Here is a 24,418-nt window from a genome sequence, read left to right as displayed (position 1 = left end):
TATTAGTAATGATCTCCTTCAAACCAGGCCCTAATAGGGTCTGTCCCCTGAAGGAAAGTTAAGTAGCTTATTTATTAAAGTCACGACAGCTGACCATGTAATAAGCCATAGCGCTCTGCGCGCCAGTATAGTAAAAACTGCATTCTTAGCCGTTAGTTTAGTCAAATGAACAAAGGCATCAGAAACAAAGGAATTAACTAGCTTAAGTGCTCTTAGCTTGACAATTATATTCATCCAATGGAGTCGCTACCTGTAAAGCCTCATCCAGAGACTCCAACCAGAACGCTGCAGCAGCAGTGACAGGAGCAATGCATGCAAGGGCTGCAGGATAAAACCTTGTTGAATAAACATTTTCCTAAGGTAACCCTCTAATTTTTTATCCATTGGATCTAAAAAAGCACAACTGTCCTAGACAGGGATAGTGGTACGCTTAGCTAGAGTAGAAACTCTTCTCTCCACCTTAGGGACCGTCTGCCATAAGTCCCGTGTGGTGGCATCTGTTAGAAACATTTTTCTAAAAATAGGAGGGGAGGAGAACGGCACACCTGGTCTATCCCATTCCTTATTAATAATTTCTGTAAACCTCTTTAGGTATTGGAAAAAACATCAGTACACACTGGCACTGCATAGTATCTATTCAGTCTACACAATTTCTCTAGCACTGTGATTGTAACCCAGTCATTCAGAGCTGCTAAAACCTCCCTGAGTAACAAGTGGAGGATCTTAAGCATAAATTTTAAATGTAGAAATATCGTAATCAGGTTAAATCATCTCCCCTGAGTCAAAAATATCACCCACAGACTGAAGCTCCCCTCAGCTTCTGCATATTGTGAGGCAGTAACAGACATGGTTCTTGACGCATCTGTATGCTCTGTATCCATCCCCAGAGTTATCTCGCTTTCCTTTAATTTCAGGTAGTCTGACTAATACCGCTTTCAGAGTATTATTCATAACTTTCGCCATGTCTTGTAAAATAAACACTATAAGCTCCCTTGATGTACTAGGCGCCATTTGAGCGTGAGTGCCTGGAGCGGGAGTCAAAGAGTCTGACACGTGGGGAGAGTTAGACGGCATAACTTCCCCCTTGACAGAATCCTCTGGTAAAGTAAACGCTATGGGCGCCCTTGATGTACTTGGCGCCATTTGAGCGTGAGTCCCTAAAGCGGGAGTCAAAGGGTCTGACACGTGGGGAGAGTTAGTCGGCATAACTTCCCCCTCGACAGAATCCTCTGGTGATAATGTTTTTAAAGACAAAAAATGATCTTTATTGCTTAACATGAAATCAGTACATCTGGTACACATTCTAAGATGGGGTTCCACCATGGCTTTTAAACATAATGAACACAGAGCTTCCTCTATGTCAGACATGTTAGAACAGACTAATAATGAGACTAGTAAGCATGGAAAACACTTTAAATCAAGTTAACAAGCAAATATAAAAAAACGTTACTGTGCCTTTAAGAGAAACAAATTTTGTCAAAATTTGAAAAACAGTGAAAAAAGGCAGTAAATCAAACAAAATTTTTACAGTATATGTAATAAGTTAACAGAGCATTGCACCCACTTGCAAATGGATGATTAACCCCTTAATGCAAAAAACAGATTAAAAAAAACGACATAGACGTTTTTTAACAGACACAACAAAACTGCCACAGCTGAGCTGTGGATTACCTTCCCTATAAACGATTTTGGAAGTCTTTTTAGCCCTTTAGAGATGTCCTGTAGTATTCATGGGACTGCTGAGGGAATCTGGATGATTCATTTTGTAATTTTAACTGCGCAAAAAAGCGCTAAATTAGTCCCATCCCACTCATATTACAACAGTGGGAAGCCTCAGTTAACTGTTTCTATGCAGAATTTAAGCCAGCCATGTGGAAAAATTAGGCCCCAATAAGTTTTATCACCAAACATATGTCAAAAAACGATTAAACATGCCAGCAAACGTTTTAAAACACATCTATATAAGAGTATGTATCTCTATTAATAAGCCTGATACCAGTCGCTATCACTGCATTTAAGGCTTTACTTACATTACTTCGGTATCAGCAGCATTTTCTTAGTCAATTCCATTCCTTAGAAAAATATTTTACTGCACATACCTTATTTGCAGGAAAACCTGCACGCCATTCCCCCTCTGAAGTACCTCACTCCTCAGAATGTGTGAGAACAAATGGATCTTAGTTACTTCTGCCAAGATCATAGAAAAACGCAGGCAGATTCTTCTTCCAAATACTGCCTGAGATAAACAGCACACTCCGGTGCCATTTAAAAATAACAAACTTTTGATTGAAGAAATAAACTAAGTATAAAACACCACAGTCCTCTCACGACCTCCATCTATGTTGAGGGTTGCAAGAGAATGACTGGATATGGCAGTTAGGGGAGGAGCTATATAGCAGCTCTGCTGTGGGTGAACTCTTGCAACTTCCTGTTGGGAAGGAGAATATCCCATAAGTAATGGATGATCCGTGGACTGGATACACTAAACAAGAGAAATATATTTATATTCTATGTATTTTTAGAATATTTTAGTACATCTATAAAAATTATTTATATTATTTATTAATATTCTTTAAATTATTTATATTTAATAAATACATAACATGCCTTAAAATAACATGTTGGGTTAGTACACATGAAGTATTAATGTACTATAGATGTACTAAAATATTCTAAAAAAAAAAAAATACATAGTATCTATCTATATATCTATCTATATATCTATCTATCTGTGTATATATATATATATATATATATATATATATATATATATATATATTAATGTATCTATAATAATTTTTAATAATTATTAATAATATTTTAATATTTTCCATAATGCGTCTTAAGATAACTAATTCATCATGTGCGCTAACCCGACACCGCATTAGACCTAAAGCACGAAACCCGAAGCTCGTTGCGTATATTTTACATTCCAATGTTCTTCAAATATAATTTTTTATTATTATTAAATATATATTTCTAGATACAGTATCTCACAAAAGTGAGTACGCTCCTCACATTTTTGTTAATATTTTATTTTATCTTTTCATGTGACAACACTGAAGAAATAACACTTTGCTACAATTTAAAGTAATGAGTGTACAGACTGTATAAAAGTGTAAATTTGCTGTCCCCTAAAAAATAACTCAACAGACAGCCATTAATGTCTAAACAGTTGGCAACAAAAGATAGTACACCCCTAAGTGGAAATGTCCAAATTGGGCCCAATTAGCCATTTTCCCTCCCCGGTGTCATGTGACTCGTTAGTGTTACAAGGTCTCAGGTGGGAATGGGGAGCAGGTGTGTTAAATTTGGTGTTATCACTCTCACACTCTCTCATACTGGTCACTGGAAGTTCAGCATGTCACCTCATGGTAAATAACTCTCTGAGGATCTGAAAAAAAGAATTGCTGCTCTACATAAAGATGGCCTAGGCTAAAAGAAGATTGCCAAGACCCCGAAACTGAGCTGCAGCACGGGGGGCAAGACCATACAGCGGTTTCATAGGACAGGTTCCACTCTCGCCATGGTCGACCAAAGAAGTTGAGTGCACGTGCTCAGCATTATACAGAGGTTGTCTTTGGAAAATAGATGCTCGAGTGCTGCCAGCATTGCTGCAGAGGTTGAAGGGGTGGGGGGTCAGCCTGTCAGTGTTTAGACCATACGACGCACACTGCATCAAATTGGTCTGCATGGCTGTCGTCCCAGAAGGAAGCCTCTTCTAAAGATGATGCACAAGAAAGTCTGCAAACAGTTTGCTGAAGACAAGCAGACTAAGGACATGGAGTACTGGAACCATGTCCTGTGGTCTGATGAGGCCAAGAAAAACTTATTTGGTTCAGATGGTGTCAAGCGTGTGTGGCAGCAACCAGGTGAGGAGTACAAAGACCAGTGTGTCTAATCTACAGTCAAGCATGGTGGTGGGAGTGTCATGGTCTGGGCCTGCATGAGTGCTGCCAGCACTGGGGAGCTACAGTTCATTGAGGGAACCATGAATGCCAACATGTACTGTGGCATACTGAAGGAGGAATGGAAGGGGACTCCAGTGTCACCCTGTGAAGCTCTGGTGAACTTGATGCCCAAGAGGGTTAAGGCAGGGCTGGAAAATAATGGTGGCCACACAAAATATTGACACTTTGGGTCCATTTTGGACATCTCCACTAAGGGGTGTTCTCACTTTTGTTGCCAATTATTTAGACATAAATGGCTGTGTGTTGAGTAATTTTGAGTGGACAGCAAATTTAAACTGTTATATAGGCTGTACACTAACTACTTTACATTGTAGCAAAGTGTCAGTGTTACAGTTTTGTCACATGAAAAGATATAATTACATATTTACTAAAATGTGAGGGGAGTACTCACTTTTTTGAGATACGGTATATATCTGATAAAGTTAATGCAAAATGCTAACCTGTCAGATGTTAAGTTTGATTGATCTTAAGTGAACGTGTTTACTTTAAACTTGTAACACACGCACAAATTAACACACCCGTAATAACATTAGCGTGCCACTAGTAATCTAGCCCTGTGTGTTTAAATTAAGACATGAATGATTTTTAAAATAACCACACCAGAAGTCCCCTCACGTGCATCAGCAAATTGTGGAAATAAAACACAGGGTACTCACATACTCCTGCAGCACTTAAATGTGCTTGGTAGAGATGTGCTGGAGATCGCACTGTACCAGCCAATGAAGCTGGGCATCTCATACTGCCAGTCATCTGGTTCTGAATAGACCAAATTGCTAGGTCCCAGTGATCTCTGTATAAAGTGCTGTGAAACAGACTTCACCACTAGATGTCCATATTAGGGATAATAAAACACGTTTATTGGATCAAAACAAGTAAAATGTGAATGTACAAAGATACTAAGGTCTATCAGACATGCAACATGTCTCTCGGCCGATCATTGGGACCTGGCAATTTGTTTAATCTTCACATAGTAGTATACAAATGTGCACATGAGGTGCCTTTTGCTGTGGTTATTTTACAGATCGATTTGATTCTAAAGTATGTTTCCATTTGCAAGCTTGTTATTTTCTAAGACATTGGACTGAGTATCCTGGTTGTGCTATGCACATTTCAGTGCCCAGTATTGTATGTAATTTGTATAAAAATGTAATTGCTACATTTTTATTGGTTTTTTTTTTTCTTCTTAAAACTGAATTCTGTTTGTTATACTTACAATTTATAACAGTAGCTCCCTCTAGTGGTTGATATAATCTGTTGTATTGAAATAAATTATTTTTCCATGCACATATTTATGTGTCTAAAACTAAAAACAAACAAATAAAAAGCCTACCCAGAATCTTGCTTAATATCCAGATAGTCTGTTTCTACAGTTTGAGGAATAAACTTCACACATGTCAGGGTCTTAAATTCTTCCATAGCTGCAGTGATTACAGATACTTCATTGACATCTACATGAGAAATAATAGATTAAAAACAAAAAAAATAATACTTTTAATTGATCTTATATGAAATATCTGAAAGGATACAATTTCAACCACAGTCTTCAGCACAACCTACCGTAATCAGGTGATAAAACGTATGGCACATTCACAATGCCGCTATTGGATTTGGGCCACAGGCAGTCTCGGCAGTTCAGAGCATTGCGTCCGATCTTGTAAGCTATATCGCCTTGACGTAAAAGCTTCTTACTTTCTGAAATAAGTAACCAAATTATTTTTGTTTTTATTTATTAGTTGCGTTAAAGTGAGAATTCCTAGAGCGCTGTTTCTATAAACTACACATTCATGCAAATCCTCACTGGGATATGTGTTATTCTACTTAACGTCAGATCAATCCTAAATATATCTCTTATAGAACTATTAAATACAGTAGAATTGCATATTCAACAAATGTAGGATTCAAATACAATGCAATAACATTCACTCTGAACTTCAAATTTGCAGTAGCTTTTTCTGACAAACCACAACATTTCCTTCCACTTCTCTGCTCCCTGTATCATGTGACAGCCATTAGCCAATCACAGGACTCATACATGTATACACTTGAACTCTTGCACATACTCAATAGGAGCTTGTGCCTCAGAAAGTGTGCATATGAAAAGAATATGCACAATTGGATAAAGGGAGTTGTTTGTTTAACTGCGTGCTCTATCTGAATCATGAAAGGTAAGTTTTAGCTTCCACTTTAAGTACTCTAGTGCTATTCAATAATAATTTCGTTTACACTTACCTTGATTGGCTCTTATAACAGTGGTATATACATCTGGTACATCTGTTGCAAAATAAAACAAAGAGAAAAAATGAAAATATGTGTTATGTCATTTAAAGCTTTATCAATTTCTTGATTATGGAAAATTGTTTATCTTCCATTTACGACCTACACTAAAAATGTGAATAACAAATGAAATAAAAGCTATGTAAACAGAAGACAATAGCACCAATAAATCTCCTAGGGGTGTTAGGGGAGAGATAAATATTTTTGTATCCTAAATAGATGGTTGTGCCCAGCCATACTTAGTATTTCAATACCGAACTATGTTTAAGGCATAGATAACATTCTACCTACAGACTCAGCTCATTTCTGTGTGTAGCTCATGGTTTTTATTAGCAAAACCAGCTATTTCAAATACAAAAATAAACAATTTCCCATACTTTAATACTCTGCAGTAGGTATAACAAGGCATTTAGAACACTTAGGTCTAGATTACAAGTGGCACGCTAATGATAGTGTGGGACACAGTTAGTGCCCAGCTTGATATTACAAGTCCATGGTAAATTAAATTTATCACAGAAGGTTTAGCGCAACTGACATCACCCTAGAGCACCCATTACACTCAATGGATTTAGCAAACGTGTTAAATAAAGCTGATATTATAAGCTGAAAGTTATGGGTTGCACTCAAACGAAAAACCAAATAGCGCTAGAATAATTAGTACTACTTGAGACCTTTTAACTTATAATACCAGCACTTACTGACAGCAGTCATTTTTTACTTTCAACTCCGTTAGCGCTCATACGCAATAACAAATGTCTGCGCTACTTGTAATCTAGCCCATTAAGGGGCAACACACTTTATAGTACAGCGTCTCTTTAATAGAAGAATGAAAATGCCGACTAGACAAGGAGAAGGAACACCTGAATTAATGCTCTCGGTTCCTGGGACCTAGGCACGCTAAGCATTCTGTTAGCACGGCCAGGGCTCTGACAAGAAGAGGATTGGGATAGCTCGCTCTCCAGCGCATTAAGGTAAGTAAGTGTGTGCTAGCTGAACACAATGGATGAACCAATTACAAGAGGAACCAGTAGTTCTTTGCTGCTCCTGAGCATGCCTAGATCTGCTTTTCAACAAAGGATACTAAGGGAAGGAAGCAAATTAGATAATATAATTAAACTGGAAAGTTGTTCAAAACTACATGCTCTATTTATTTTAAATTTATTGTCCCTTAAGCAAGTTTTTTCATCCCAAACAATACATATAGTGGGCAATAGGGCTAATGTTATACACTGTAGGGCTGATAAGCAAGTGGGTAATACATGCTAATGTTATACACTGTAGGGCTGATAAGCAAGTGGGTAATACATGCTAATGTTATACACTGTAGGGCTGATAAGCAAGTGGGTAATACATGCTAATGTTATACACTGTAGGGATGATAAGCAAGTGGGCAATACGTGCTAATGTTATACACTGTAGGGATGATAAGCAAGTGGGCAATACATGCTAATGTTATACACTGTAGGGCTGATAAGCAAGTGGCAATACATGCTAATGTTATACACTGTAGGGCTGATAAGCAAGTGGGCAATACATGCTAATGTTATACACTGTAGGGCTGATAAGCAAGTGGGTAATACGTGCTAATGTTATACACTGTAGGGCTGATAAGCAAGTGGCAATACATGCTAATGTTATACACTGTAGGGCTGATAAGCAAGTGGGCAATACCTGCTAATGTTATACACTGTAGGGCTGATAAGCAAGTGGGTAATACCTGCTAATGTTATACACTGTAGGGCTGATAAACAAGTGGGCAATACGTGCTAATGCTATACACTGTAGGGCTGATAAGCAAGTGGGTAATACATGCTTATGTTATACACTGTAGGGCTGATAAGCAAGTGGGCAATACATGCTAATGTTATACACTGTAGGGCTGATAAGCAAGTGGGCAATACATGCTAATGTAATACACTGTAGGGCTGATAAGCAAGTGAGCAATACATGCTAATGTTATACACTGTAGGGCTGATAAGCAAGTGGGTAATACATGCTAATGTTATACACTGTAGGGCTGATAAGCAAGTGGGTAATACATGCTAATGTTATACACTGTAGGGCTGATAAACAAGTGGGCAATACATGCTAATGTTATACACTGTAGGGCTGATAAGCAAGTGGGTAATACGTGCTAATGTTATACACTGTAGGGCTGATAAGCAAGTGGGTAATACGTGCTAATGTTATACACTGTAGGGCTGATAAGCAAGTGAGCAATACATGCTAATGTTATACACTGTAGGGCTGATAAGCAAGTGTGCAATACGTGCTAATGTTATACACTGTAGGGCTGATAAGCAATTGGGTAATACGTGCTAATGTTATACACTGTAGGGCTGATAATTAAGTGGGTAATACGTGCTAATGTTATACATTGTAGGGCTGATAAGCAAGTGGGCAATACATGCAAATGTTATACACTGTAGGGCTGATAAGCAAGTGAGCAATATGTGCTAATATTATACACTGTATGGCTGATAAGCAAGTGAGCAATACGTGCTAATGTTATACACTGTAGGGCTGATAAGCAAGTGGGTAATACGTGCTAATGTTATACACTGTAGGGCTGATAAGCAAGTGGGTAATGCGTGCTAATGTTATACACTGTAGGGCTGATAAGCAAGTGGGCAATACATGCTAATGTTATACACTGTAGGGCTGATAAGCAAGTGGGTAATACGTGCTAATGTTATACACTGTAGGGCTGATAAGCAAGTGGGCAATACATGCTAATGTTATACACTGTAGGGCTGATAAGCAAGTGGGTAATACCTGCTAATGTTATACACTGTAGGGCTGATAAGCAAGTGGGTAATACGTGCTAATGTTATACACTATAGGGCTTATAAGCAAGTGGGTAATGCTTGCTAATGTTACACACTGTAGGGCTGATAAGCAAGTGGGTAATACCTGCTAATGTTATACACTGTAGGGCTGATAAGCAAGTGGGTAATACGTGCTAATGTTATACACTGTAGGGCTGATAAGCAAGTGGGCAATACATGCTTATGTTATACACTGTAGGGCTGATAAGCAAGTGGGCAATACATGCTAATGTTATACACTGTAGGGCTTATAAGCTAGTGGGCAATACGTGCTAATGTTATACACTGTAGGGCTTATAAGCAAGTGGGTAATGCTTGCTAATGTTATACACTGTAGGGCTGATAAGCAAGTGGGCAATACATGCTAATGTTATACACTGTAGGGCTGATAAGCAAGTGGGCAATACATGCTAATGTTATACACTGTAGGGCTGATAAACAAGTAGGTACTACGTGCTAATGTTATACACTGTAGGGCTGATAAGCAAGTGGGTAATACATGCTAATGTTATACACTGTAGGGATGATAAGCAAGTAGGCAATACGTGCTAATGTTATACACTCTAGGGCTGATAAGCAAGTGAGCAATACATGCTAATGTTATACACTGTAGGGCTGATAAGCAAGTGGGCAATACCTGCTAATGTTATACACTGTAGGGCTGATATGCAAGTGGGCAATACATGCTAATGTTATACACTGTAGGGCTGATAAGCAAGTGGGCAATACCTGCTAATGTTATACACTGTAGGGCTGATATGCAAGTGGGCAATACATGCTAATGTTATACACTGGTAGATGGAGTGTATCACTGAGCGCCTACTGTATACAAGACCCTTAGCTCTAATATATTGACCCCTAGCGATCAGAATTGTATGGAGAATCAGAAGAAATAATATCAAAGCGCCAAACAACACTGGCAGGGTCTGGGTGGTTTACTTTGATTGTTAATCAAGTAATAATTTTAAAACAATGTGACATTTAATACAATTTATTGCGATAAAACAATATAAAACAATATAAAACAATGTTGGTTTAAAACAATGTTACATTAAAAACAAATAATCAAGGATCCAAGATTTTACAAGAGATGACAAGAATACAATACAAAAAAGAAAAGTTGATTGTGTCAGCCTATGGGCGTGATAGAGCGGTGTAATATATAACTGATGTCTGTGGATAAAAGGTGTCTTTTCTAGTATTGAAAAGCATGTAATGTACAATAAATATGCAGGTTTGAAGAAAGTTTGTGTCAAAATCAAATTCGTGATTAACCGAAGATAAAAAATAGTGACTTGAAAAATAAAACAAAACAATATTTAAAAATGTGAAAAAACTGCTCTAAAAAAGGATAAGCAGAGAACAGTGTGAACAAAAAATGTTTCAAAAAGTTTTCAAAAAAGATACAAACTGTCTTCGTGATAATGTCAATAAGAAGTGAATCAACAGTTTTCACAAATGGTGCAAATATATCCGGTGGGATGCAAAAAAATGATAAAAATATATCCGGTGAAAAACAAATGAAAAACACCAGAAAAATAATAATAATAATAACAGAAAAATAACAGAAAAAAATATATAATATATTATTTTTCTGGTGTTTTTCATTTGTTTTTCACCGGAGGGCTGATAAGCAAGTGGGCAATACGTGCTAATGTTATACACTGTAGGGCTGATAAGCAAGTGGGCAATACGTGCTAATGTTATACACTGTAGGGCTGATAAGCAAGTGGGCAATACTTGCTAATGTTATACACTGTAGGGCTGAAACGCAAGTGGGCAATACATGCTAATATTATACACTGTAGGGCTGATAAGCAAGTGGGCAATACGTGCTAATGTTATACACTGTAGGGCTGATAAGCAAGTGGGCAATACGTGCTAATGTTATACACTTTAGGGCTGATAAGCAAGTGAGCAATACGTGCTAATGTTATACACTGTAGGGCTGATAAGCAAGTGGGCAATACATGCTAATGTTATACACTGTAGGGCTGATAAGCAAGTGGGCAATACATGCTAATGTATACACTGTAGGGCTGATAAGCAAGTGTGCAATACGTGCTAATGTTATACACTGTAGGGCTGATAAGCAAGTGGGTAATACATGCTAATGTTATACACTGTAGGGCTGATAAGCAAGTGGGCAATACATGCTAATGTTATACACTGTAGGGCTGATAAGCAAGTGGGCAATACGTGCTAATGTTATACACTGTAGGGCTGATAAGCAAGTGAGCAATACGTGCTAATGTTATACACTGTAGGGCTGATAAGCAAGTGAGCAATACATGCTAATGTTATACACTGTAGGGCTGATAAGCAAAAGGGCAATACGTGCTAATGTTATACACTGTAGGGCTGATAAGCAAGTGAGCAATACGTGCTAATGTTATACACTGTAGGGCTGATAAGCAAGTGAGCAATACGTGCTAATGTTATACACTGTAGGGCTGATAAGCAAGTGAGCAATACATGCTAATGTTATACACTGTAGGGCTGATAAGCAAAAGGGCAATACGTGCTAATGTTATACACTGTAGGGCTGATAAGCAAGTGAGCAATACATGTTAATATAATACACTGTAGGGCTAATAAGCAAGTGGGCAATATGTGCTAATGTTATACACTGTAGGGCTGATAAGCCAGTGGGCAATACGTACTAATGTTATACACTCTAGGGCTGATAAGCAAGTGGGCAATACATACTAATGTTATACACTGTAGGGCTTATAAGCAAGTGGGCAATATATGCTAATGTTATACACTGTAGGGCTGATAAGCAAGTGGGCAATACATGCTAATGTTATACACTGTAGTGCTGATAAGCAAGTGGGCAATACGTGCTAATGTTATACACTGTAGGGCTGATAAGCAAGTGGGCAATACGTGCTAATGTTATACACTGTAGGGCTGATAAGCAAGTGAGCAATACGTGCTAATGTTATACACTGTAGGGCTGATAAGCAAGTGAGCAATACATGCTAATGTTATACACTGTAGGGCTGATAAGCAAAAGGGCAATACGTGCTAATGTTATACACTGTAGGGCTGATAAGCAAGTGAGCAATACGTGCTAATGTTATACACTGTAGGGCTGATAAGCAAGTGAGCAATACGTGCTAATGTTATACACTGTAGGGCTGATAAGCAAGTGAGCAATACATGCTAATGTTATACACTGTAGGGCTGATAAGCAAAAGGGCAATACGTGCTAATGTTATACACTGTAGGGCTGATAAGCAAGTGGGCAATACGTGCTAATGTTATACACTGTAGGGCTGATAAGCAAGTGAGCAATACGTGCTAATGTTATACACTGTAGGGCTGATGGGTAATGTTATACACTGTAGGGCTGATAAGCAAGTGAGCAATATGTGCTAATGTTATACACTGTAAGGCTGATAAGCAAGTGGGCAATACATGCTATTGTTATACACTGTAGGGCTGATAAGCAAGTGGGCAATACGTGCTAATGTTATACACTGTAGGGCTGATAAGCAAGTTGGCAATACTTGCTAATGTTATACACTGTAGGGCTGAAACGCAAGTGGGCAATACATGCTAATATTATACACTGTAGGTCTGATAAGGAAGTGGGCAATACGTGCTAATGTTATACACTGTAGGGCTGATAAGCAAGTGGGCAATACGTGCTAATGTTATACACTTTAGGGCTGATAAGCAAGTGAGCAATACATGCTAATGTTATATACTGTAGGGCTGATAAGCAAGTGAGCAATACATGCTAATGTTATACACTGTAGGGCTGATAAGCAAGTGAGCAATACATGCTAATGTTATACACTGTAGGGCTGATAAGCAAGTGGGTAATACATGCTAATGTTATACACTGTAGGGCTGATAAGCAAGTGCGCAATACATGCTAATGTTATACACTGTAGGGCTGATAAGCAAGTGGGCAATACATGCTAATGTTATACACTGTAGGGCTGATAAGCAAGTGATCAATACATGCTAATATTAAACACTGTATGGCTGATAAGCAAGTGAGCAATACGTGCTAATGTTATACACTGTAGGGCTGATAAGCAAGTGGGCAATACATGCTAATGTATACACTGTAGGGCTGATAAGCAAGTGTGCAATACGTGCTAATGTTATACACTGTAGGGCTGATAAGCAAGTGGGTAATACATGCTAATGTTATACACTGTAGGGCTGATAAGCAAGTGGGCAATACATGCTAATGTTATACACTGTAGGGCTGATAAGCAAGTGGGCAATACGTGCTAATGTTATACACTGTAGGGCTGATAAGCAAGTGAGCAATACGTGCTAATGTTATACACTGAAGGGCTGATAAGCAAGTGAGCAATACATGTTAATATAATACACTGTAGGGCTAATAAGCAAGTGGGCAATATGTGCTAATGTTATACACTGTAGGGCTGATAAGCCAGTGGGCAATACGTACTAATGTTATACACTCTAGGGCTGATAAGCAAGTGGGCAATACATACTAATGTTATACACTGTAGGGCTGATAAGCAAGTGGGCAATACGTGCTAATGTTATACACTGTAGGGCTGATAAGCAAGTGGGCAATACGTGCTAATTTTATACATTGTAGGGCTGATAAGCAAGTTGGCAATACGTGCTAATGTTATACACTGTAGGGCTGATAAGCAAGTGGGCAATACGTGCTAATGTTATACACTGTAGGGCTGATAAGCAAGTGGGTAATACGTGCTAATGTTATATACATTAGGCTGATAAGCAAGTGGCCAATATGTGCTAATGTTATACACTGTAGGGCTGATAAGCAAGTGGGCAATACGTGCAAATGTTATACACTATAGGGCTGATAAGAAAATGGGTAATACGTGCTAATGTTATACAATGTAGGGCTGATAAGCAAGTGGCTAATACATGCTAATGTTATATACTGTAGGGCTGATAACAAGTGGGCAATATGTGCTAATGTTATACACTGTAGGGCTGATAAGCAAGTGGGCAATACATGCTAATGTTATATACTGTAGGGCTGATAAGCAAGTGGGCAATACATGCTAATGTTATACACTGTAGGGCAGATAAGCAAGTGGGCAATACGTGCTAATGTTATACACTGTAGGGCTGATAAGCAAGTGGGCAATACGTGCTAATGTTATACACTGTAGGGCTGATAAGCAAGTGGGCAATACTTGCTAATGTTATATACTGTAGGGCTGATAAGCAAGTGGGCAATACGTGCTAATGTTATACACTGTAGGGCTGATAAGCAAATGGGTAATACGTGCTAATGTTATATACTGTAGGGCTGATATGCAAGTGGGCAATACGTGCAAATGTTATACACTGTAGGGCTGATAAGCAAGTGGTCAATACATGCTAATGTTATACACTGTAGGGCTGATAAGCAAGTGGGCAATACGTGCTAATGTTATACACTGTAGGGCTGATAAGCAAGTGAGCAAGCTAATGTTATACACTGTAGGGCTGATAAGCAAGTGGGCAATACGTGCTAATGTTATACACTGTAGGGCTGATAAGCAAGTGGGTAATACGTGCTAATGTTATACACTGTAGGGCTGATAAGCAAGTGGGTAATACGTGCTAATGTTATACACTGTAGGGCTGATAAGCAAGTGAGCAATACATGCTAATGTTATACACTGTAGGGCTGATAAGCAAGTGTGCAATACGTGCTAATGTTATACACTGTAGGGCTGATAAGCAATTGGGTAATACGTGCTAATGTTATACACTGTAGGGCTGATAATTAAGTGGGTAATACGTGCTAATGTTATACATTGTAGGGCTGATAAGCAAGTGGTCAATACATGCTAATGTTATACACTGTAGGACTGATAAGCAAGTGAGCAATATGTGCTAATATTATACACTGTATGGCTGATAAGCAAGTGAGCAATACGTGCTAATGTTATACACTGTAGGGCTGATAAGCAAGTGTGCAATACGTGCTAATGTTATACACTGTAGGGCTGATAAGCAAGTGGGCAATACATGCTAATGTTATACACTGTAGGGCTGATAAGCAAGTGGGCAATGCGTGCTAATGTTATAAACTGTAGGGCTGATAAGCAAGTGGGCAATACGTGCTAATGTTACACACTGTAGGGCTGATAAGCAAGTGGGCAATATGTGCTAATGTTATACACTGTAGGGTTGATAAGCAAGTGGGCAATACGTGCTAATGTTATACAATGTAGGGGTGATAAGCAAGTGGGCACTGGGCAATACATGCTAATGTTATACACTGTAGGGCTGATAAGCAAGTGGGCAATACCTGCTAATGTTATACACTGTAGGGCTGATAAGCAAGTGGGTAATACGTGCTAATGTTATACACTGTAGGGCTGATAAGCAAGTGGGCAATACGTGCTAATGTTATACACTGTAGGGCTGATAAGCAAGTGGGCAATACATGCTAATGTTATACACTGTAGGGCTAATAAGCGAGTGGGCAATATATGCTAATGTTATACACTGTAGGGCTGATATGCAAGTGGGCAATACGTGCTAATGTTATACACTGTAGGGCTGATAAGCAAGTGGGCAATACATGCTAATGTTATACACTGTAGGGCTGATAAGCAAGTGGGCAATACATGCTAAGGGTATACACTGTAGGGCTGATAAGCAAGTGAGCAATGCATGCTAATGTTATACACTGTAGGGCTAATAAGCAAGTGGGCAATACATGCTAATGTTATACACTGTAGGGCTGATAAACAAGTGGGCAATACATGCTAATGTTATACACTGTAGGGCTGATAAGCACGTGGGCAATACATGCTAATGGTATACACTGTAGGGCTGATAAGCAAGTGGGTAATATGTGATAATGTTATACACTGTAGGGCTGATAAGCAAGTGGGCAATACATGTTAATGTTATATACTGTAGGGCTGATAAGCAAGTGGGCAATACGTGCTAATGTTATACACTGTAGGGCTGATAAGCAAGTGGGCAATGCGTGCTAATGTTATACACTGTAAGGCTGATAAGCAAGTGGGCAATACGTGCTAATGTTATACACTGTAGGGCTGATAAGCAAGTGGGCAATACATGTCAATGTTATACACTGTAGGGCTGATAAGCAAGTGGGCAATACATGCTAATGTTATACACTGTAGGGCTGATAAGCAAGTGGGCAATACGTGCTAATGTTATACACTGTAGGGCTGATAAGCAAGTGAGCAATACATGCTAATGTTATACACTGTAAGGCTGATAAGCAAGTGGGCAATACGTGCTAATGTTATACACTGTAGGGCTGATAAGCAAGTGGGCAATACATGCTAATGTTATATACTGTAGGGCTTATAAGCAAGTGGGCAATACGTGCTAATATTATACACTGTAGGGCTGATAAACAAGTGGGCAATACATGCTAATGTTATACACTGTAGGGCTGATAAGCACGTGGGCAATACGTGCTAATGTTATACACTGTAGGGCTGATAAGCAAGTGGGTAATATGTGATAATGTTATACACTGTAGGGCTGATAAGCAAGTGGGCAATACATGTTAATGTTATATACTGTAGGGCTGATAAGCAAGTGGGCAATACGTGCTAATGTTATACACTGTAGGGCTGATAAGCAAGTGGGCAATGCGTGCTAATGTTATACACTGTAAGGCTGATAAGCAAGTGGGCAATACGTGCTAATGTTATACACTGTAGGGCTGATAAGCAAGTGGGCAATACATGTCAATGTTATACACTGTAGGGCTGATAAGCAAGTGGGCAATACGTGCTAATGTTATACACTGTAGGGCTGATAAGCAAGTGGGCAATACATGGAAGCATTCTGCATTTAAACTCTCCTGTAGGTTTTTTTTTAAATATATATTTTTTCAATTGAATATTCAGTAATATGAAATGTAGTCAAGGCTAAAACATAAAAATAGGAAAATACTATGTTGATTGTTATAGTCCTTGCCTGCACCTTCTGTAGAATCATATGCAATATTTTTTTAGCAAACAAAAAGGAAAAAAAAAACACTTTGTATGTGTTAATGTGTATGTTACTGTGTATGTTACTGTGTATGTTACTGTGTATGTTAATGTGTATGTTACTGTGTATGTTAATGTGTAAGTTACTGTGTATGTTACTGTGTATGTTAATGTGTATGTTACTGTGTATGTGTTACTGTGTATGTGTTACTGTGTATGTTACTGTGTATGTTACTGTGTATGTTAATGTGTAAGTTACTGTGTATGTTACTGTGTATGTTAATGTGTAAGTTACTGTGTATGTTACTGTGTATGTTAAAATGTAAGTTACTGTGTATGTCACTGTGTATGTTAATGTGTATGTTACTGTGTATGTGTTACTGTGTATGTGTTACTGTGTATGTTACTGTGTATGTTACTGTGTATGTTACTGTGTATGTATACATTAGCACATACAAATCATAGGCACAGACCACAGACAAAACATTTTGGCCCTAATTCTGAGACACAGATTTAAAAACACTCACACATAGATAGCACAATTACCACAGCGACAAACTTAAAACGACAGTCTACTCCAGAATTTTTGTGGTTTAAAATTATAGATAATCCCTTTATTACTCATTCACCAATTTTTCATAACCTCTGTGATGACCTTTTGACAGACATGCATTTTAGGCAATCAGTGCTGACTCATAAATATCTCCTTGGGAGTAAGTACAATGTTATCTATATGGCACTCATGAACTAGTGGTGTCTAACTGTGAACAACTGTCCAAATGCACTGAGATAAGATGCCTACCTAGGTTTAGTTTACAACAAAGAATACCAGGAGAACAAAGCAAAATTCATGATAAGAGTAAATTGGAAAGTTGTTTAAAATTGCATGCCCTATCTGTATCATGAAAGTTTAATTTTGACTAGACTGTCCCTTTAAGACACATAGGGCCTGATATACAAAAACTCTCTGCTCAGCTGGGATGATCTAAGACATCTTGTCAGCATTCCCTAAAAAAATAATAGAAACTCACTTTACAGGGTTCTTGATGTAAAGGAGAGAAACCTACATTATTATATATATGCAATATAAGGTCTAAAAGAAATATCTGATATTATGCATGATTTCAGGCCCTTATAGAATAAAGATACATCCAATACACTACACACACATTTGTGGGACAAAAACAATAGCAAAATTAATACAATAATCATACATGCGTCACAAATACATATAGAAACACACACAAATATTTATATGTGCATGAGTTATTTAAACTGTTATTATTTATTTTTAACAATGAGTGAAACCACTATTTTATAGTCATTTAGTAGTCAGATTTCACACACACACACACATATATATATATATACACACACACACACATATATATATACACACACACACACACACACATATATATATATATACACACACACACACACACATATATATGTATTCTTGTTTTATTTAAAATTGTTGAAAATTGCTTTGACAAAGGCTGGAACAGACCATAAATCAGTCCATACATACAAACATATATATTATTATATATATATATATAATTTATTTATATATCTATATCTATATATCTATATATCTATATATATATATATATATATATATATATATATATATATATATATATATAGGGGTCTAATTTATGGTCTGTTTCTACCTTTCTCAAAGCAATTTTCAACAATAAATAAAATAATAAAAAAACAAGAATAAAAACCTTATATACACTATCTATAAATCTTTGAAAATTGCTTCAGAAGGGAGCACATTTAACTGACTTTTGAGGTTGTTATACTCAGTTAGTTCCAATGAAACATTTCACTACAAGTCCTTTCTCTGCTCCCCCTTTTCACACTCTATTTCAGCAGACTAGTAGCAGGAGATGCTTGCTTGTAACGCAACAATGCATAACCTTTTACTATGTCTCTATTTCAGCAGACTAGTAGCAGGAGATGCTTGCTTGTAACACAACAATGCATAACCTTTTACTATGTCTCTATTTCAGCAGACTAGTAGCAGGAGATGCTTGCTTGTAACACAACAATGCATAACCTTTTACTATGTCTCTATTTCAGCAGACTAGTAGCAGGAGATGCTTGCTTGTAACACAACAATGCATAACCTTTTACTATGTCTCTATTTCAGCAGACTAAGTAGCAGGAGATGCTTGCTTGTAACGCAACAATGCATAAACTTTTCTATGTCATTATCTAAGCGAGAAGGCCATAAAAACAGGAGCCTGAAACACTGCAAGTAAAAATACAGCTGTTCACTGTGTTTTCTATGCTGACAGCTCATCCCCCACTGCTGTCCTTGTTCTGACGGGGCTGGGGGAGTTTGAGAGAAGAGAAACTCCAGCTATAACAAAGGTTCTACCGGGAGAAGTGTAGCAGTCATCTTGCACTTCTCCACAGCCAGTGTGCACCTAACATTTAACCCACGGTTACAGCAAGTTCTGGCAAAACCTGCAACAGTCTGTGAAAATTGAGGTGTCTAACACAGCATTATAGACAAACTACATAATATAGCACTGGTCAGTTTATAAACATAGCGCAATTAACATCAGTGCAAGGCAGACATTGACAATTGCTTTATAGTTAAATCTATTGCTCAGGAATGGACTGTTCTACCAAAAAAAATATGGAAACCTAGGCAGGTCTTGTGTTTCTCATCTGATAGTGAGCTGATCCGTGTATCTACTACTAAGTAATGTAAAGCAAGTGCAACCCTGTTGTGACAGTCAGTGACTACTGACTTACCCCAGAATAGATCTTCTTTTAATCTGATCGTCTTTGCTGTCAGACTAGTGCCAGTGCCTGCTCAACACTGCTCCTTCCCATGCTCTCAAGCTCTTGTCCTGCATAGTTGCACACAGCACCTGCTGGCTCCACCCTCTTCCTCTCCAATCTCCTGGTCATGTTACTTGCTGTGTAGGAACATGACCTGGCTGGAACTAGAGGAGAAAATTGCAGCATGGCATGGGGTATTGGAGTGGAGCTGCTTGTAGAGCCAGAACATGTGGTGGATGGGGGTTCCACTGAGCATGGGGAGGCACACTGCCAATATTATTACAATACTCTGTCCCAGACCCAGTCAAACCGAGTAAAACAGATTTAAAAAAAAATTATATCAGTCAGTTAACAAGCGCCTGGTGGGGGGGCAGACGGGGGGGGGCAAAGAATGAGTTGGGGGGACAAATGCCCCCCCCCTCGCCCCCCTGTAGTGACACCACTGATAAAGGTAGCATTGATTATCCCTGTAAGCAGATTTTGTTTATTTTGCCTGTGTGCCTAGTATTGCACTTACTTTGATTGGGGTATAAATCTGTGTTGGTGTTACATTTAGCAAATACATTAAATATAGCTGATATTACAAGTTGAAAACTATAGGTTGTGCTCAAGCAAGAGACCAAATAGCGCTAGAGGAATTAGTACGACTTGAGACCTTTTTACTTTCAACTTGTAATACCAGCGCTAACTGACAGCACTCATTTTTTACTTTGAGCGCTATTAGCACTCATGAGCAATAAAAAAATGAGTGCGCCATTTATAATCTAGTCCATTAAGGGGAAACACTTTATCCTACAGCGTTTCTTAAATAGAAGAACTTGTAGCTGCCAGAAGATTCATAGAGCAGATGTGCAGTGCTGCCCTCTACAGTTACAAACAAATAAGACCCAGCTGCTTGTTTTGTTTAGGGTTCAAAATCCATGTGCAAAGGACAGTTTTTATAGGACAATGGCACCTAGCGCATGAGTTTGTAGAGACCTGAATGAGTTTGTTGTATTCTTAATTACTATGGGTCTCAATTTATAACATAATTATAGTTGTGAAACAAATGGAAAAACTTAAAAATCTCCTAAACAATTTGAATAAACTATAGAGCTGCATTATGTTAACGGTACCATTTATTTTCCCTGTAAACAGATTGGGATTATCTTGTTTCTGTGCCTAGTATTGCACTTACTTTCATTGGTGTTTAAATCCGTGTCTGGAGTTGTTGTCACTAAAAATAAAATAAATATGAAATAAAATAGCACTGAGCAGGAAAGCTTACAGAGTTTAAGTGAATAAGGAGATGATGTTGAAGCCCGTGTACAAGGGCAGCAGTACAGTAAATCTTGTCTCTATATCTTGTTTAGAACTTACCTAAACTGACTTCAAAGTCTGTGTGTGGTGAATGTGTTCCTTTAAATAAAAAATAAACAAATAAATGTTTTATTATTTGTATTGTTATTGTTAATATTATTATTATTGAAAAAAGTTAAAAATACCGTAAACAATTTGCATAAATTATAGAGTTACATTATGTTAAAGATATCCCTGTAAACATATTTTGTTTATTTTACATCTGTGCTTAGTATTGCACTTACCTTGATTGGTGTTTAAATCCGTGTCTGGTGTTGTCACTAAAAATATAAAATAAAAAAAAAAAAAGGATTAAAAAAGCACTAGCGGGACGCCTTACAGAGTTTAAGTGAATTAGGAGGTGATGTTTAATCCCATGGACAAGGGCGGAAGTATAGTTTTGATGGACTATAAAGATTATAAGAATGAAGTGATGAGAAATCTAACACTCTGCTAAATAGAACTCTCACATTTGAATACAGAAAAGAGCTAGAAAACATCTTACTGCTAGTGTCACAAAATGGTTGCATCACAGAGGGAGAGAAGAGTTTGATGTATAGTGAGTAATTTAAACACCTGTTTTTTATGTGCTATCTAAAATCCATAAATCCATGCAGACTCCACCAATAATTTTAGCTATGGATTATCTTAATCTACCCGGTTGCTAAGTACATAGACAATTTATTAAAAAGATATCTTTATACACACATGACTCAAGTCACTTTATGGAGACACTGAGGAACTTGGGGCTCTGTTAAGTTGAATATCTATTTCTAATCCTTGATGTTTCCAAACTATACACATGTATAGCACATGAAGAAGGGATATTATATAATGGTCCCCATGTAGAATGTATTGTTCTATTATTGCATGTTGTATTGCATAAGAATTTTTCTAAAATTTAGAAGGTAATTTATTTCAACAATGATTAAGCACTATTGCAGAGCAAAATGCATCAGGGTAGTCATTCCTTGTAACCCTGCAGATCTGACATGTTTGTTCTTTTAACATTATTTCAATAAAATTATTTTGTTTTAAATACCGGATTACCTCCACTATTTATTTACAATATATGGGCATTACTATGGGCTCACATGTGGGCTTTAGTTATGTTGACATTTATTTGCATTATTTTAAGCACATATATATATTTTCTAACACAACTTTCAAAAGGGTTGTCAAAAATTATATGTTATATAGAGGATGTATTCTTTTTCTAGTTTGACAGTGAGGATATCCTGGAAAAAATTAATTGAAGTACCTCTTAATACCTCATCTATTATCCAAGATTAATTCCATCAATGATGAATTTCCTTTCACAAAATCTACTCTGGAAGCCCATATCATGGTCTAACCAAAACCCAGCAAAACACAGATACAGCAGAAAACTTTAGACCAATTTCATTGCTTAACTTAGACCTTAAAATATACGCAAACATCTTAGCTAATAAACTAAATACAGTAATCCCTTTTCTTATCAATAATGATCAGGTAGGCTTCATTCACTCGAGAGAAGCAAGACAACACAGTCAAAGCTATCCATTTCATAAATCATGTTCAATCACTACACACACCAACAATAATAGTATCAACAAAAGCAGAGAAGGTGTTTGACCACATCTCTTGGCAATTCGTATGTGAGACCCTAAACAAATTCCTTATACAAATTCCAATAAGGGGATTCATTTATTTACAAAATAATAGCATTATACTCTTTACCATCAGCTAAATTTAGAGTAAATAGGGTATTATCAGAAGCATTTTAAATTTTAAATGGTACTAGACAAGGATGTCCATTATTGCCTCTCTTTTTTGCATGTGTTGTTGAGATCCTAGCAGCCACAGTAAGATCACAAACCTCAAGACACAAACCATAAGATCCTCCTCTATGCTTACGATGTCCTCTTTTGCCTGACTGACTTCATATCATCCATTCCTCCACTGTTATTGGAACTTGTTAAATTCCAATTAGTCTCAAATGTTTTCACTAACAAATCGAAGTCAGAAATGTTAGCCTTACACTGCGAGGATTACCTCCTTAACCAAGTTGCTACTATCTGCCCATTTTGCTTACAAAATACTAGACTGAAATACTTAGGGATATATTTAGTGCCCACGATAAAATAAATATTTAACACCAACTACCTGGTACTACAAAAGACGTGGATAGCGAACATGTCAACATGGTTAGGGAAAATAAATTCTATTAAAATGAATATTTTCCCACCACTATAATATCTCCTTCAAACACTTCCAATCCCCCAACCCCTGAATTTCTTAATAAACTTACAGAACAGGTTGTTTGAATTCATCTGGGACAGGCGTAATGCAAGAATATACATAAAAAACTCATGTGTACCCCTATAAAACAGGGGGACTGAGAGTCCCTAATTTAGTAAAATATATACAGGCTGCGTTTTTACAGAAAATAGTAGACTGGTTTTGTTAACCACCGGCATAAAGTGTGGGTAGCTCTAGAATCATGATATTACTAAAAAAAAATCACATTTAGGATCTCTGTGCTGGCAAAAAAACTCTGTACTATCGCAATCTATCAAACAAAATATCATAATAAGGGAGACTTTTAAGGTATGGGACAGAACTTTAGTGGAATTCCCCCATTTCTCTTCCAGGCCCTGACAAACAATATAGATTTCACACCTGGTTTGCAGTTTGGGGGCTCACAGACACTGACACAGCATTGTGCAATAATCATTTACCAGCTGGGAAATGAAGATAAACTTCATTCCTTAACAGATCTGATTGACAATGGTCTTGTTATGTTTAACAACTGGCAACTGTTGCACCAATGCCACTCATATATTCAGAAACACCCAGACAGAAAAAGAAAACCTTCTACACCCAATGACTCCCTTTGAATTACTCTGCAAATCTACTTCTCCTTCTAGATAAACCCTCTCATTAGTTTACTCACTACTACAAACAACTCTACAAGGACTTTTCCCTTAATACATGGATCCCTGGACTGAAGAAATCAATATTAAAAGAAATCAGTGACCTGGAGGAGAGGGTATATAGGAAAACTATAGCTAGGAACACACAACGTATACAACTGATTTGCATAAGGCAGTTTAGGATAACTGGAAAATTCTCTAAACATATGACAGGTTAGCCCTACTTTTAACACAGGTCCCATTTTTCCTTTAGGAGTGACAAAAGCAATTAAGATATGTTGGTATAAACAGATATAGTTGAGAAAAATGAAAGTCAAATGTCTCACTTTTTAACATGA

The 24,418-nt window shown here is 37.6% G+C and overlaps 1 protein-coding gene across 1 annotated transcript in view; it reads right to left on the bottom strand.

The window, feature by feature from the left end:
* LOC128643352 (embryonic protein UVS.2-like) overlaps positions 1–24,418 on the bottom strand; it is a 145,253-nt gene that overhangs the window by 60,806 nt on the left and 60,029 nt on the right. The window contains exons 7-10 of the mRNA XM_053696282.1: positions 21,411–21,446; positions 6,201–6,242; positions 5,529–5,663; positions 5,302–5,419 (exon numbers count right to left, since the gene is read on the bottom strand). Coding sequence (XP_053552257.1) covers positions 5,302–5,419; positions 5,529–5,663; positions 6,201–6,242; positions 21,411–21,446 — 331 coding nt within the window. The remainder of the gene's footprint in view (positions 1–5,301; positions 5,420–5,528; positions 5,664–6,200; positions 6,243–21,410; positions 21,447–24,418) is intronic.

The sequence above is a fragment of the Bombina bombina genome, unplaced genomic scaffold (genome assembly GCF_027579735.1).
Source record: "Bombina bombina isolate aBomBom1 unplaced genomic scaffold, aBomBom1.pri scaffold_628, whole genome shotgun sequence".
Classification (NCBI taxonomy): domain Eukaryota; kingdom Metazoa; phylum Chordata; class Amphibia; order Anura; family Bombinatoridae; genus Bombina; species Bombina bombina.
Note: the sequence above shows the minus strand (reverse complement) of the source record. Positions and strands in the feature narration are given on the sequence as shown.